The following is a 17,462-nucleotide window of genomic DNA, read 5'->3' as shown; positions in this document are numbered from 1 at the left end:
ACATGTATAGCCCCAATTACCATAGTTTCTGAGTACCTCATAATGTAGTTATCCTCACAAGTTAGAGAAGTACTGTTATCTTTTATCCATTTGAGGCACAGAGAGACTAAGTGGCTTGCCCAAGGTTACACAAGAAATCTGTTGCAGAGCAGGGAATCTGGACCCAGGTCTCAAAGTCCTAGGTTAGTTCCCTAACCCCTCGACCATCCTTCCTCTAGAATAATGCTCACGGTCTCCTAAATATTCCTAGGAGAGTAAACACTATTTTGATTGTCAATTTTTGGTCACAATTATTATTCCAAACATGCAGGCTTTGTGAAAGAGATCCTTATCAGCTTTATCAACGGTTGGAACAGCAAGCTAGAGAATATGTGCTTGAAATGAAGGTTCGTCTACTCAGGCACTTGTCGCTGGGATCTAAAGTTGCATCAACATTATCAATACCAGGCCCACCGCAGGCACATCAGTTCATCTCACTCCTTCTTGAGGAATACAGTGCACTCTGTCAGGCAGCATGCACAATCAGCACCTTTCTTGTCACTCTGGTAAGATACAAAAAATATTCCTGTGTGCTGTTGATCTATAGAGATAATACAAATTTGTTAAAAATATGTGCTGTGAGTTCTTTCACAGTTCTTTTGCAGATTGCAGAGTATACGCTTTTGTGTGTTTGGATGGGAGAGTGGGGAATACACTTAACTGTTTTGTTAAGGATGTCCCAGGCTAGATTTCAAAATGAGGACATAGAAGTTAAGTCACAAATGGGTGAAATTGCCAAAACTGTCCATTTGCGAGGGGCAGGGTAAGCTGCTACATCATCTGAATGATCAAGAGGAAGCTATTAAACAAGTACTGCAAATGGTTAATGGGACTGACTAGTTTCAAAACAAAACTTTTGAGTCGTCTGTTCAATATTGAAATATTTGGTGTTGCCATATTTTGAATTATTTTATTTTACGCAGCCCCATATCTAGGATGGGTAGAATATTACACTAGTCAGCTTCAGTGATGTCTTAAGAAAAGTATTATGAAAGCTTTAATGCCCTTTCAGCTACATTAATTCAGATATTCTGATTCTACATATTTTCTTTTCTCTTCCCTGATCATCAAAGATGCTTGCTTGAGAAGACTATCTCTTGCATAGGAATTAATCTGCTCCTGTTACTTATTACAACCAAAGTCGTCATCCTCTTCGATATAATCCTTTGCTACTAACCAATTCTGTTGTCACACTTCAGGTTATGTTGACAGGTAGAGAGCAAGCAGCAGGCAAAGGTCTACCAGAAGAGAAGAGAAATACAGAAAATATAAGTAGTAGAAACAGTTATTTCTAATGTTTTTTCACTTTGCTTTGCTTTGAGGACTTCAGTCTTTACAGCCTTTTTGTTATGCTGTACTCCCTTATTTCTTTTCATACTATGTACATGCTGAAGACTGCAACGGGAATATTGACAGAGTAAAGTTTGGTTTTGCTGTAGATGGGCTGGAGAGGTGTGGGACAGAGTTGTAGAAAGGAATGAAATGGGCAGTAAGTAGTGGTAGACAAAAGGGAAGAAATATAGAAGGGGATGGTGTTCAGACCTCTTGGGTGATTTTAAAAAAAAATGGTGGTGAAGAAAAGTTTCTCAAAGAGAAAAGGAGATGCATAGAATTAAATATTCAAAGAAACACAATTTATTGGTGTTCAGATATACAAAAGTATATGATAGTTGACTGTTTCCTACCCTCCTTGGTCTGAGCTCGCTATTTTCTCATCTTCTTTCCCTACCCTTAGACATGATGCACTTTTATTAGAAATAATTCATTACCTCCCATTCATTAGCATATTCCTGTAGTAAAGTCTTAAAATTTCTCTCTTGAGAGGATGGTTCTTAAGGTTACTGAGTTGCTTTACTGTTTAGAAACATACTTGACTTCAGAACAGATTTATTGCAGTATGAAAATTAAATTGATGCAACTGAAACTAGACAGTTTTTATTTTCCTCTCTGAGAATCCACTAATTTTGTACACTTTGTTGTCAAGAAGATATAGCTAATCATAAATTTGTTTTCATGTTTAGCCACTCCTTTCCTCCTTTTTCTGGTCTCTACTGTGGACCAGTAGTAGTGAAGTCGACATGTGTAAGAGATCAAATTGACAGGAAATGCTTAGCATGGACTTGAACTCTCCAACATAGCAGTTTTTGCCCTACTTAAGTGGAAAGGGTACCCCATTCTCCAAAGAGTTTGAGTGGATATGGTATTTCTATACTAACCCCTTCCTTATGTGTGATTGGTTCAGCAGTTCAGTCAGTATTGAGAACAGCCATTGTTCCGCTAATAGGCTTCAGCATTCAGAAATTGAACTAAAGCTGTAGTAGGAACATAGGATATTGTTCCTGTGGTGGCTTTTTATATAGATTTCTTGGATTGCTACATGGCCTTTTCCTTAAGCACGCTAATATTTAGAGCTTGGAAACTAAGATTTAACTGCAGAGAAAAAGCGTAAGGAAGTGGTCTCATTTAGCATTTTCAGTGCACGTGAATGCATTTTGTTAAGACTCTACTGCACTGTTTGAGATCAAGAGAAATCCTTTTAGCCTCAAACACACACGAGTGGCTAGATCATCATACTGTAAACTTTGTAATTCAGTCTTCCACTTGGCTAAGGTCCAACCTTTGTGTGTAGCCTGCAGTATGATGGCAGGAAGAGCCTTGAACCTCCATCCATGTGCACTTAATTTCTTAGTGAAATTATGACTGATTTTCCTTCCTTTCAAAGGAGTCCAGCTCTTTGGAGAGGTTCAAGAACAAGCATTAAAGCCTTTTTGCCCCACCAGGGGATGAGACACCATACCAAGATCAAGATGGAGAGACTGTGGTCAGTACAGAAAAGTCCCTCAATCCCCAATTTAGCAGTCTAAAAGAAAAACTTGCCTGATACTTTTTGTAGGCAGTACAGAACCTGATCAACTGAACTAGGGATGTAAGCCTTCTAAAGAAGTTTTCAGTTTTGTTCTTCTCAGACCTATGGAACCTACCAGAAGGCTCACTTGTTTTCAGGATAATCGGGCTAAACTTTAAGTTTTATTAGTAATGTGTAGGAACTAAAATCTTTTAAATCATTCATCATCCAAAGCAAGGGAGTACATTGCTTCATTGCACACCTCAGGAGTGGAGAGGCTATAATTATGTACAGATGAGTGTTTTCCATTGTTTTCTTCGAGCAGTGCTAGCCGGACTAGAAGTGCTTGATACTGAGGTCTGACTTGGAATACATAACTCCTATCAAAGTTTGAGATCTATAAAATAAGATGACTCTCTCCCATGTGATGCTTGTATTACTGATTACTCAGAGTCATAGTGCAGGGGATTCACTTGCTGGTGTGACAGCCAGAATGCCTTTGTTTAATTTTGCTGAGTGTGGGGTCTGATGACAAAAAACAGACACTCGTGTTTGTTCCATAAATTAAACACTTGCTGAATTGATAGTTAGGGGATCTCTCATAGGTGGTCCGTTGTTCAGCTGTCAAAACTGAATTACTATAACCATAGATGTTAACTCTTCTGTTTTAGAAGTACCTCAAGGTTGGAAATGGGTACATGGTTGATAATCCAGAAACCAAGATGCACATTTAGTATGCTAGCCAGATGAGTAAATAGATTATTGCTTGTTTGAAGAAGAACATTTCTGAGTAACCATACTTAGAAAGGACAACTTTTTCAGTTTTTTAGTTAAACTGTGTGGGAAAAGCAGAACGCTCTAGGAGAGAGGTATTGCCTGCTATACATGGTAAAGAAGAATCTAACATTGATCAGGGATGATAGCCAGAAACTTTCCAGGGGTTTTGATGTGCTAAGATGATACACTTGATGTCTATTGAGAGAGAAATTGAACTGTGAATTTGTGGAAGGCCTTTCAACAAGATAGTACCTTCTTCTGATTTCCCAACCTCCCCCCCCCCCCCCCCCGGACTATTCAGAAAGCTGAGAAAAGAAGCTAGAGTGACTTTCAGAAGTCAGTGAAGGTCCTGATTCATAGATCAGTGGCAAAATAATATATTTTATGATTGTTAATGTTAAAACTTGCTAAGGTCTAAGCTGAATAACCCATCTTCTGGGCTGGTGGGTTTAAAAGGTTACTAGCTAAAGAAATTTTCTTTCTGGCATCTGAAGAGTTCTTTTAGAAATATGTTAGATTTATAGAAAATTTAAATATTTTTAATAGGAAAATGAACACTTGAAGAAATTTCAGGTGACTTGGGAATTGCACAATAAGCATCTATTTGAAAATCTGGTATTTTCTGAGCCACTTCTGCAGAACAGCTTGCCAACACTGGTGTCACAGCTAAGGTAAAGTGTCTTTCAATATATCTGTATACACACACATTAAGTAAAGAGAATAATAGATTACATAGTATCTGTAACAAAATAGTTAGATACTTTTGATAAGACTAATGGTAAAACTATTCATTCCTTTTTTTTTTTTAAAGGATTAGATTCTGATTTATTTTTTTTCACTAAGCAAACCACTGAAATACCTCTTCACATTCCTCACAAACTACTTTAAGATGAGGTGTGATGAAAACATCTGTTCAGTTGGTGCACTTGTATGTAAATTGGGTTTTTCTTTTAATTACTGCATGTTTGTTTAGAATCTTTAGCTGGTCTGCTACTGTAGGTACACTGAAAAACACAAACCTTACAAATGTAGAGCTCAATCCTGCAAAGGTTCACCCCTGAGGATGGTACATATTACCATGATTGGATCCAAGAGTGGCTTCACAGTATATCCCTGGTGGTAAGTGTTAGCAGAATTAGGCTCTCATAAGCAACCCTCAGATAATATCTTTAGCAGTGGCCTACATGCCACTATCCTAAACACACACCAAAAAACATAAAACAAATTAATGGTCATAATATATTATTAAACAAAAGCAATCAAATGGACAAAACCCTATTAAACACAGGTTTTTAAAACATTGCTGCTGCTCCTCTGAGTTTTGCTTTCATAGAGACCTTTAAAAATGAGTTACTTTCTTAGTCTGTGCACCTGTTGTTTGTATGTGAAATTGCTGGTGCACTATAGGAAATGCAGTAGCGCGTTTGAATAATAGTTTTGATAGATTTGTAAACGGATCATGTGTTTTGACCCAAATAAGTTAGGAATATTTGCGATCTGTCTTGGATCCCATACAATTGAAAGATTAAACTCTCTCTATTTAGTAACTGTTGCCCTACATTTGTCTTAAACAAATAAATTTGTTGTAAATGTGTAAATGCCAAGTATTTTATTTCAGAGTAGCAGCCGTGTTAGTCTGTATCTGCTGAAAGAAAAGGAGGACTTGTGGCACCTTAGAGACTAACAAATTTATTCGAGCATAAGCTTTCGTGAGCTACAGCCGATGAAGTGAGCTGTAGCTCACGAAAGCTTATGCTCAAAATAAATTTGTTAGTCTCTAAGGTGCCACAAGTCCTCCTTTTCTTTTTAAGTATTTTATTATAACTTCTGATTTTATACAGGTATAAATACTGCAGTATTGCCAACGGAAAATGTTAGATCATGAGTTGGCTTCAGAAATGGAAATTTTGAAAAAATGTGTTTTGAGAGTTTTATTTGCCTTTTGGTTTTTGAACCAGTGTAGGGTTCATTGGGGTTAAATTATCATGTTCTTCTCTATAGTCGTGAAGGCTAGAAACTTGCTATTTTGTATAAGAAGGGTAACGTTGTCCAGAGTTGTCATTACTTCAGGAGCGAGGGCATTAAGAAAAAAAATTAATTTTGTGAGTCTCATGATAAAATCATGAGAATTGGCAACACTGATTGCTGGTAGAATTTTAAGCACCATTGAGCATTCCATGTAGTTAACTTATATTCTTAATGCATTTTTATGTTTTCATGATTTTTGGTATGTAGAAAGTATTGTCCTAAAAAAGCTGTAGCTGAGGTTTCCATAAAAAATAAACAACTTGAGATCTTGGGTGAAATGGAGTTAGTGGCTTTTGTTTAACAGTGGGCAATAGTTGTCTGCATTCACTTTGTTCTTAGTTATTTTAGGTTCCATTGCTGCCAGATGGTGGTAGGCAGTATTGCATAGCAGTTAGAATAGAGAACTAGGTATGAAGTCCTGGCCCCATTAAAGTCAATGGCAAAACTCTGTGAACCTGATTGTGACCAGGATTTCATCTTATGAGATGAGATGCCTGGTTCTGACAATAACTTTTTGAGAAGCTCTCGGCAAGTCACTTAACCTCTTTGCCTTAGTTCACCAATTGGTAAAATGGGGATAATACTTGACTGAGTGGCATGGCTTGGTTTATATTTGGAGGAACTCAAAGACCTTTGTAATGAAATGCACGTTAGAAGTGTGTAACGTACTATAATCTCTACCTTACTTGGTTCTGAGACCAAGGTTCAGGATGCTGACTTGGTAGTTTGCGGATGCTTGCACTGATGTTTTATGGCAGACCTCAAAGAAACAAGCAGTATAAAACTGCTGATTCCACAGTAGTAGGGGATCAGGAAAGCCTCTGTCTTCCATTCCTGAAAATTCCTCTTTTGAGGGAGAAGTCTCTTTTAACCTACCAGTCTGAGAACAAATGCTGCCTCTAGTGGGTAGGATGTGAGTTTACTCATGAGGGAATTCTGTGCCAAAAAAAAAAAAATCTGCACACACTATTTTAAAATTCTCCAAAATTCTGCAAATTTTATTTGTCAATAAATAAATGCAGAGGCTCCAGCATGGCAGTGGGGAGCACAGGCCACTGACTGCACAGAGGTGGGAGATCACCCTGCAGGCCTCCCCCCTCTCTCCCTGGACATGGACTCAGCAGTGAAGCTGCACCTGATCCTGACACAGCGCAAGGGCCAGGCCAGCCCCAGAAACACCCGGGGCCTTGCCCCTTTATGCCAAGTACACTAGATGTAGGGAGGCAGGTTCAGCCCAGCAGGATCCAAGTGTGGAGCAACTTAATGTGGAGAGATCCAGATGTGGGGTAATTGCCCCACACAGAACCCAATCTGTGTTTGGGCAGCTTTGTGGGGGGATCTGGATGAACAGGGGCTCATGGGTGGTGTGGGGGAGAGGTTCTGGATGCAGAGACAATGGGACTATGCGGGGAGGTGGGGGTCCAGGTGAAGGTAGTTGGAGTTCTGCAGGGGGGTCTGGGTGTGGAGGGCTCAACTGGAGGGGGCAGTCCAGGTTCTGGCTTTGTGTGTTGCAGATCTGGGTGCTTGCTTGGTGGTGCTCAGTGGGATGGGGATCTGGGTTTGTGGGGGCTTGTCAGTGTGGTCCAGGTGGAGGGGGGTGAGTGGAGGAGGGTAGTTTGGGTGAAGGGGTGGGGTCCGGATGCAGAGGATGAGGCTTGTTAGGGTGTGGGTTCAGGGTTCTGGGTTTAGGGCGTGAGGTTTGGTGGGGTGATCTGGGTATGAGGCAGGTCTGGATGCACAGGGGTTGGGTGGACGAGGGAAGCAGCTACCTGTAGAGTTAACCCTCCCGTATGGCTGAGGAGCGAAGGGAGCAGTGGTGCAGAGCTTCTGTAGCCGGAGAGGTTTCTGGGGGTGAGTCTGACACAGCCCTGGCCGCTCCTTGTACAGGAGAAGCAAGTCCCATCCTCCCCAGCCCAGCTGGGACAAGCAAGGTAGGAGCCAGTGGCTGAGGCATCCCCAGCCCTGCCGCACCTTCCCCCAGTGATTTACCTCTCCACTAGCTGCTCCGGGCACCTGAGACAAAGCACGTGTGCCGCTGGGGAGCGGCAGCATGACTTCTTGTGGCTTCCCTTTGCTTCCCAGTCAGAAAGTCATTTTGCTGTGGGGAAGCAAAAAAGTCGCGGGGGACATGAATTCTATCATGTGCAGTGGCACAAAATTCCCCCAGGGGTACGAGTTACTGTGTGTAACCTAGTTATGCAATAGCTTGATTTCATGTCTGTTTCCCCAAATGGAGGCCCAACAGCCCTAGCTATTAAATAATTAGTGTCATCCTTAATCATTATGCTGATTAACGCTTCACCAGACCAGGGTTTGTCTTTGCTATCCAGCCCTTTGGTAGATGGTCATCTCTACTTAACACGTATGTGGTTCAGGAAGATAAGTATATCAAGCAATAAAGCTGGGTGAATAAGTATGGCTCAGTTGCGATGACCCTAGGTTTGCTTCTTTCTTACTCACAATTATTGCTTACACGGGTTACAGAACATAAAGAGTGAGCTGTTGTCAGACCTTTATGCTTAAAAATACAAATAAACACGTTTTGGGGAACTAGTGGCCAAATAGCTTCTGTGTCAGTTACTGTAGTTACATTAAACGCCTAAAGCCATTTTTTTGGATCCTAAAACTATTTTAAGATTTAGTTGGGGTTGGCCCTGCTTTGAGCAGGGGTTTGGACTAGAAGACCTCCTGAGGTGTCTTTCAACCATAACCTTCTGTGATTCTAAGTGGTGGTGTATATCAGAAAGGTTAGTGGACATCAGTGAATCATTTTGATTATTAGGTGGATGCCTCTGCTTCTATTTCATACTCTAATAATTGCTATTTAAACTTTTAGGCTTGGAACAACACATGATTCCTGTAGTGAAGATATGTATAGTACCTTGCTACAAAGGTATCATCAATTGGAACAGGAGATGTGTCAAGTGGCTGAAGCCTGGCTTGAATGCCAGAAAAAAATAGATGATTATGTAGATGAACAGGTAAGGACCGTGTAAGCTATTGCCTGCCTTGCAGTAAATGTAAAACATACAAAGTTATATATTGCATACATATTAATTCTTAGATGTACTCCAAAAATTATGACCTTTAGTCAAGGTGGTATAACAGGTGCTGATAAAAATGAATTATTACTTAGTCTGAATTCCTATAGCATGCACCGATGTATCGTGTATTTTAATTACTACTTTTGGATAAGAAACCATAGTCTTTAAGATGAGTTTTGTTAATTAAAAACTTAATCCCCATGTTTTATGTACATTGTCAATAAAGTTACTCATTTCTGCTTAGTTAACAACTACTACAATCCACTTTGGGATGTTGCAAGTAAGTCTGTTAGCAGTCTTTGTTAATGTCTTGCATAAAATCTTTGAGGATAGCTTCAAAGTATCTGAAGAACATTCTTGTTGCCAAACTCTGCCACCTGTATAGCCTGCATGCTCTAATCCTAGGTATACTAAAAGTGAAAAATCACCATAAAGAAATCACTTTTCTTTGTTAAAGAAAAGTAGGCACAGCAAATAATGAACATTTGCTATTGTTTATAAGAATCAGACAGAAGTAACGGCTGCTACTCTGAAACCTGTCTTCACAGTAGTTGTCTATCTGATTTTACCTTATTTGAATTTCCTTGTAATATTCATGTACTAACAATGAATACAAATGGTTAAAGGCTGTGTTGCATCTTTGCTTTACAAAGTATAATTATAGGCATCACAAGAGAAGCTCTTGAGGGGGAACAGTGAAACCCATTTTTGCATATGTAAATGACAGTGTCTCTTCTAAAATTTACAGTCTTTCTGGGGCTTGAGAGGTGTAGGTCTTTGCAGGCTCAATTTGTAAGCAGGAAATAAGCACATGTTATAGTAGCCATCATCTGATATAAAGTGTTGAGCATGTGTCTGAGTGCAGACTTTGACCAGTCTCCTGCTACAGAGAAAATGCTACAGAGTTACACTGTAGTTTTGGGAACTATCCAATAGGTTGTGTAATGGAAACAGGAAGCATTCTGGACTCCAGATTTTTTCGGGGGGGCGGGGGGGAGGACCACCAATAGATGAGCCTCCTAGGAAAGAGTGGATTTTTTTCTTCTTTAAAAGAGCAGTTTATAAACAAGCCATTGCCTGCTTCAAATGGTCCTGCCATTGGGAGCATGAGTGAATGATGAGAAGATCAGTACACTGACATCACAGTCAGAGAGAACTTTGCTAACACAAGAGGCTGAGACAACGAAACTGCTGAATTGCCACCAATTATTTAGCTGTATAAAAGGAGCAAGAACCAAAAGAGAACTCCAGTAAGTGAAAACAAGCCCTTTCTTAGGGTAAAATGAGCTCTTTTTAAAATAAAAAGCTGTGATTGGGCAGAAGCTATTCTATGCTTTTATAGTTTTTGAATATATGGCGTGTTCAGAGTCCATATGTAAGGAATATCTGAGGGGAGAGGCATCACTGAGATGGTCTCTGGGAGGCAAGGCAGAAGAAATTTTGTCAATAAGGCCATTGCTCCTGTTGAAGATGCACAGAGCGCAAAAAAAAAATTTTTTTAAATCAAGAAATCTTACAAAAATTTTTCTATGCTGCAACTAGACTTTGCACCGTTGTCATCTTGGATACGTTGGTGAGAATGGTCAGAAATAGAGTTAAAGGTTTGAAACAGTCTCCCTGTAGCATGTGTACAACTTTTTTAAAATAACACTAGGAAAAATAAGAAATGTGCGTTGCCGTTGAGAAATTTAAACTGAACCAAAGTATCTAAAATCCACACTGGAGAGACAAATGCTACCTACTGTTAAGGCCTCATAGAATTTGTAGGCATGAGAAAAGCTCGGCAAACTCTTTATACAACATCTTCCAATATCTTTGTGAACAAAAACCTCTTGACAGATGTACTCAGGGTATTATACAAGCAAAGTACAATACAGGTAAAGAGTCACTAGTTAAATAATGTGAAATCAAAATAGTTTAAAAAAACCAAACAGATCTCATGTAAATAAAAGAATGTAGGGGAAACAGTGATTAAAGTAGGAGACAATTTAATTAAAAAAAAAAAAGTGGGGTGGCAGATGCAGAGAACAAGTTCCTGACACCCTAGGCGTCACTACAGCAAAAATATCCATCACCTTCTGACTTAAAGTGCAGCATTGGAAAAGTGGGCCTGTCAAAGCAGTTACTCCTTAGGAAAATGCTAACATAGACCATCTCAAATATGTCCAGGTTTCTTCCCACAAATGGATTTTAAGATGATCCTGTTGACTTCTAAAGTTAATCTGTTATGCTATCAGCAGCTAGTATAAAGAATATTTAAAAGTCCTAAAAAGGAATTACAGCCTGTGATCCACATTTATTTAATGAAGTAACATTATTCTGGAAGCGGAGCTTCTTTTTCTTTAATGATTAAATTCTCACAGAAACACTAAAAATCAGGCTATTATGGTATGAATAATTTGCATAATGAAGCCACTGAAGTATTCAAAGGCTAATGACTCTGAAGTAGCCTTTATGCCATTGCTTCAATAACATGAATATGAGAATGTCTGGTAGTACTAGTGCTAATGTGCATTTGTCATACTTTGCAGTCTTTATACATTTGAAAGATCATATTAGTTTGTGAGAGTTCCCATACTTAAAGGCCTAGATTTTGTCTTTAAGACCACAGCCCTTGTGTAGAGAGGAGTACGGAATCTAATCATGCCAGGAATAACACTGGAGAAATTATACCTGCCTGAGGCACAATCACACTGAGGCTTCTGCTTGCATATGAGGTCGTGTTGGTCTGCTCAATTCTGTATGCCAGCCCTGCTCCACAGGCTGGTGCAAAGTGAAGGGGACAGAATAATGACCGCACTCCCTTCCCACCCGTCTTCACTAGCTTGCTCCCATGGAGAGGAAAAATATAGCAATTGTTGTGAGATGCACGGGTGAGTAGGGAAGGCTTCTTGCTTGTCCCTCCACTCCTGTGTGCCTAAGTGAGGGCATCACTGTTTTGGGAAAAACTGAGAATACGGTATAAGTGAAATTACCTCTCAAATTAGTAGAGATTAAATGCATCCACTATGGTGGTGTGGTTGCTGTGTAGATCAACCATTCACATTTGTACAGTGCTTTACACCCACATTTGTACAGTGCTTTACAAGGTAGGTGAATAAATATTTTTTTAGGTGCCTAGATTTAGCAGTGATAGGCGCTACTTGAAGGGATGGATAAGTAGGTAGAATAACTGATACAGAAATTAAGTGACTGCCCATGTCCTCAAAACAGTCAGTAGCAGAGCCAGGAATAGCTCTTGAGCATTCTGTATTGCCATAAATCAGGAACATTTTAATCCCTCTGAGAAGTGGTACAAAGGAGGGTCCATAAGTGTTCATGCTTACTATTACTTTTAACCATTTAAAAACATTACGTGACTTACAGTATTGCTTTTAGTGTAAATTAACATAATTCCCTTGCTGTGAAGGGAATTCAAAATTGAATAGTAGTAATCCAAATTACATTTGATTTTTCTGATTCAGCATTAGAGAGCAAAATCATGCCAAGTAACATTCAAATTCAAGTCTTGAGGTGTAGTGGGTATAGTTCAACATAGTATTTCCAGAGTGAAACAATATTCCTATTGTAAGTGGTAATCTTTTAAACTCATGTTCATGTTTGAATTCTATGTTCATTCCTTGAAATATGAATTTAAGGTAGTACTACAAACTGAGGGTTACAACATGAGCTAATCCTAGTAAGTTCTGGCTCATTTGCTGCAAATTTTGTTCCATAAATATATAACCTCTGAAAGGTTTTGAATTTCTAGTACTTATATGCTAAATAACTAGGTAAGTGTTGAAAGAAACCTGGATAGGTGCTTTCCCTTACCTGTTGAACCAGTTCTTTCAAAATGATTTGGGAAACAGATGGAGAAACTCCATTTTTGTACTTCAATGTTAAAAAAAAATTTACTGAATGTAGTATTGTATGCGCGCTGGTCTCAGGATACTACAGAGAAGGTGTGTGAAGTATTAGTCAGATAAAAGAGAACTTCTGTTGCTGAGAGACAAGCTTTCAAGTGTACAGAGAGCTCTTCTTCAGGTCTGGGCACTCTCTCACCAACAGAAGGTGGTCCAGTAAAAGATGATATCTCACCCACCTTGTGTCTCAAAAATTTACAGATTTTTCTTTTTTTGTTTTATGTTTGTAGCATTGTTTGTTAACTCTAAAAAGTGTACTCTTCAAAGACAAAATGTAATCTGATTTTAATAGTGCTTTTCCAGTAACGTGCCCCATGGTGCTCTATAATTAAAAAGAAGTATCTTGCTGAGTTAGCTAAACCATAGGCAAGAAATACATTTTAACCTCAATCTTAAACACTAACAATCTAGACCATTACATTTGAATGGTTATAATTTTAAACTTGATCTTTTCTTTTTATATAATCTTACAAAAAAGAACAGTCCAGCTTCAGTAACCAATGTTCTTCTATGATTGAACGAAGAGCTCTAGGTCTGTGGAACACCACAAGACTTGCTCTTGACCTTGAGCGTGTATCTGAGACTTGCCATAAGTCCTGTATTGCGAGATCTTCACATTGATCAGGAGATGAGATATTGGGTATCTGATGCAGAACACTTTAAATTTTATCAACACTTTGTATATAGTATACAGTTGAACTTAATGTCAGTGTAAAGACTTAACTGTGGTGGGGAGGGTACAAGGGGGGGAAGATTGCCAAATGATTTTACATTTGCTTTAGAGTTTAAATACAGTGGCCTTGCTAATGAAATAAGAACAGCACTTGGATAAGATAAATTCTGTCTTTTTAATATAACTTGAATAACTTAACTTTGTTTTTAATTACACAAAATTCTTGTGAGTTTTTTCTGAAATAAACATGGACAGGATAAATAAAATAAAATGTGACGGTGGCATAACAAATACAGTGTAGTGTTTTCATGTTTAAACCAATGAATCTCCCTGTATTCTATTTTAGATGGCAATGAAAACAAAACAGCGCATGCTAAAAGAAGACTGGGAATTTTTTAAACAGAGGCGTTTTATTGAAGAGCAGGTAGGATTATGGTGTTTTAGCAATTTATATTAGGTAGTTTGAATATTTTCTGTATGCTATGAGAGACAGACACTTGCAGCTGAAAGAGTAATCTGTATATTATACTAACCATATGTGTTCTAATTCTTCAACCCTATGCTTAGAGCACACTTGGATAAATGGGAGTTAAGCACAGATCAGCTACAGAATTGGGCCCCCATGTTTTTTCTAAACTTTAAGGGTAATTGAGTTTGTTCCTACATGTTAGTCCCTTTGTGTATATCCATAAAAGGCGTGTAACTGCTGAAGTGAGAGAACTGTGTTGTGATCTAATAAAAATAATATACAAAACTCCAGTTATAACTGGATTAGAGAGATTGACTTAGCCTTGTGATTTCTTTAATATGGAAATACATTGTCTTTGAGCTAATGTATTTTGAATGCCAGGTGTTTACTGCTTCTAACTTTAAACTTTTGTAGGTATAAATGTTTTTGACTTTGGGTATTGTGATAGATGATCAAAAGGATACTTTTATCAAGTTATTACTTGCATTATAATTGTCTTTTTAAGTTGAGCATTATAAAAGGAAAGGATATTTTTTTGCCATTAGTTATGCTATAAACTGGTTAAAATTTTAGTGAACATATACTTGCAATACTAAACCACTGCCTTACAATTTACTTTAGTTAAATAACAAGAAAGCACTAGCTGGTGAGAACAACTTCACAGACACAATGAGGCATATGTTGTCGTCACGTTTGAGCATGCCTGACTGTCCCAACTGTAATTATAGAAGAAGGTGAGCTGATGTTTTTAATGAGTTCATAATAAAACATTAATCTCTTGGGTTAGAGAAAAGAGGATATCAAATATTGTAACTGGCACAGTGCATTTAATAAAATTGAATGCAACTTCAAACGATACCTTTTTAGAAATCTGTGACACTGATAAGTTTTATTACTATCTTAATTCTTGAGCAGATGTACTTGTGATGACTGCAGCCTTTCACACATTTTAACATGTGGCATCATGGATTCACCAATAACAGATGACATCCATATTAACCAGTTACCACTACAAATTGATTCTGCTCCGGATTATCTGTCTGAGATCCGCCCACCTAGTATGTCTTCAGCAAGCTCAGAATCAGGTTCCAGTTCTCCTATCACAATTCAGCAGCACCCAAGACTCATCCTTACAGATAATGGCTCTGCACCAACTTTGTGAGTGCTGTTTTTATTGCAAATTTTGGAATCCTAATGAAATTGAGAGAACTATGGAAGACAAGTTACGGAAAGTTTGATAGTCATTTAAAGTGAAACTGTCATTGTTTAAAGATTTAACACTTATATTTGCAGTAGTACTTAGCCACATTGGGGAACTTACTCCGAGAGGTATCAACTGCCTGAATTCATTACAATGAAGTGGTAATTCTTGAATATATGTCTTAATTTTATGCCTCCAAATGGCTGTACATTCAGGAGTTCAGGGAGACATCCACCACAGAACCCTGCATACACGTTTAGCCACTGGCAGTGGTAAGGATAAACTTTCTGGATGGTGACCTGCTAGCTAGATGACTTCCTGTTGTTCCACACATTTTTTTCACATCATCTGAGATCTTGCTTTAGACATCTACCCTAAGTGAAATCAGGGTGGATTGATTTGAATCACTGATTTTGATCATCATGTAAATCAGCAAGCAGGAAATCTTGGTTTAAATCATTGTTTTAAATCTTGTTTTGCATTTGTACTTTTTAGGTATTTTTCCAAAGAAAATTTGAATGAGTGGTTGGTAACCATTAAAACGCGTTGGTTTGCCTTTATGCTGTATATCTTGCTGCTTTTGCATACCAAAAGGTTATGCTGTGTCTATACACATTACTTTCATTGAGATTCTTAATTTTATATGAGGATGTGAGGGAGATTCCCAAACCTGAGCCAGTCTTTTTAGGTGACAAATCTGAGGAACTGTCCCAGATTGAGATGTCATTAGAGGAGGTTTTGGAACGAATTGATGAACTAAACAGTAATAAGTCACTAATGTGACGCCAATTTCTAAAAAGGGCTCCAGAGGTGACCCTGGCAATTACAGGCCAGTAAACCTGACTTCAGTGCTGGGTAAACTGGTTGAAACTATAGTAAAGAACAAAATTGTTAGACACATAGATGAACATAATTTGTTGGGGGAAGAGTCAACATGGTTTTTGTAAAGGGAAATCATGCTTCACCAATCTACTAGAATTCTTTGAGGGTCAACAAGCATGTGGACGAGGGATCTAGTGGATATACTGTATTTAGATTTTCAGAAAGCCTTTGACAAGGTTCTTCACCAAAGGCTCTGAAGCAAAGTAAGCAGTCATGGGATAAGAGGGAAGGTTCTCTCATGGATTGGTAACTGGTTAAAAGATAGGAAACAAAGGGTAGGAAAAAAATACAGTTTTCAGAACGGAGAGAGGTAAATAGTGGTGTCCCCCAGGGGTCTGTACTGAGTCCAGTCCTATTCAACATATTCATAAATGATTTGGAAAAAGAAGTAAACCGTGAGGTTGCAAATTTTGCCGATGATACAAAACTATTCAAGATAGTTAAGTCCCAGGCAGACTGCCAAGAGCTACAAAAAGTTCTCTCAAAACTGGGTGACTGGGCAACAAAATGGCAGGTGAAATTTCATGTTGATCAATGCAAAGTAATGTACATTGGAAAACATAGTCCCAACTATACGTATAAAATGATGGGGTCTAAATTAGCTGTGACCACTCAAGAAAGAGATCTTGGAGTCACTGTGGATTGTTCTCTGAAAACATCCACTCAGTGTGCAGCGGCAGTCAAAAAAGCGAACAGAATGTTGGGAAACATTAGGAAAGGGATAGCTAATAAGAAAATATCATCATATTGCTTCTATATAAATCCATGGCACACCACATCCTGAATACTGCTTGCAGATGTGGTCATCCCATCTCAAAAAAGATGTATTGGTATTGGAAAAGGTTCAGAAACGGGCAACAGAAATGATTAGGGGTATGGAATGGCTGCCATATGAGTAGAGATTAATAAGACTTGGACTTTTCATCTTAGAAAAGACACGACTAAGGGGGGATATGATTGAGGTCTATAAAACCATGAGAAAAGGAAGTATTTTTTCACACAGCGCAGTCAACCTGTGGAACTCCTTGCCAGAGAATGTTGTGAAGGCCAAGACTATAACAGGGTTCAAAAAAGAACTAGGTAAATTCATGGAGGATAGGTCCATCAATGGCTATTAGCCAGGTTGGGCAGGGATGGTGTTTGCCAGAAGCTGGGAATGGGCAACAGGGGATGGATCATTTGATGATTTTCTGTTCTGTTGATTCCCTCTGGGGCACCTGGCATTGGCCACCTGTTGGAAGACAGGATACTGGGCTAGATGGATCTTTGGTCTGACCCAGTATGGCCATTCTTATGTTCTGTATGTTATGTTAAAAATGGTGAGTAATGTATTATTTATGAGATAAAATATTTACTTGTGATTTGTGCCAAGGTTGAGTGGGAATTCAGATGTAATAAAAAATGTACAAAAGCAGCATTTAAAGGTTGGTTTTTAATTAATCTACCTTAAAATCTGTGTGATATATAAGAAAACTTATAAAAACAGGTTTTGAGTTTTAAAACTAACTGATTATTAAACAAAGGGAGTATTATCTGTAGTTAGTGAATTAAACCGATTGTTCCTGGTCACCATGTCCTTCAAGATTTTAGAAGTAGCAG

The 17,462-nt window shown here is 38.5% G+C and overlaps 1 protein-coding gene across 6 annotated transcripts in view; it reads left to right on the top strand.

The window, feature by feature from the left end:
* FAM193A (family with sequence similarity 193 member A) overlaps positions 1-17,462 on the top strand; it is a 113,095-nt gene that overhangs the window by 51,325 nt on the left and 44,308 nt on the right. For all 6 annotated transcript variants that reach the window (XR_012158741.1, XR_012158745.1, XR_012158744.1 and 3 more), the window contains 6 exons: positions 311-545; positions 4,208-4,332; positions 8,526-8,670; positions 13,658-13,735; positions 14,402-14,514; positions 14,696-14,938. Coding sequence is in view for 1 of the 6 variants with exons in the window: in XM_073342713.1 (XP_073198814.1) it covers positions 311-545; positions 4,208-4,332; positions 8,526-8,670; positions 13,658-13,735; positions 14,402-14,514; positions 14,696-14,938 (939 nt within the window). In the remaining 5 variants the exon portion in view is untranslated. The remainder of the gene's footprint in view (positions 1-310; positions 546-4,207; positions 4,333-8,525; positions 8,671-13,657; positions 13,736-14,401; positions 14,515-14,695; positions 14,939-17,462) is intronic.

This window comes from Lepidochelys kempii, chromosome 4 (genome assembly GCF_965140265.1).
Source record: "Lepidochelys kempii isolate rLepKem1 chromosome 4, rLepKem1.hap2, whole genome shotgun sequence".
Classification (NCBI taxonomy): Eukaryota; Metazoa; Chordata; order Testudines; family Cheloniidae; genus Lepidochelys; species Lepidochelys kempii.
Note: the sequence above shows the minus strand (reverse complement) of the source record. Positions and strands in the feature narration are given on the sequence as shown.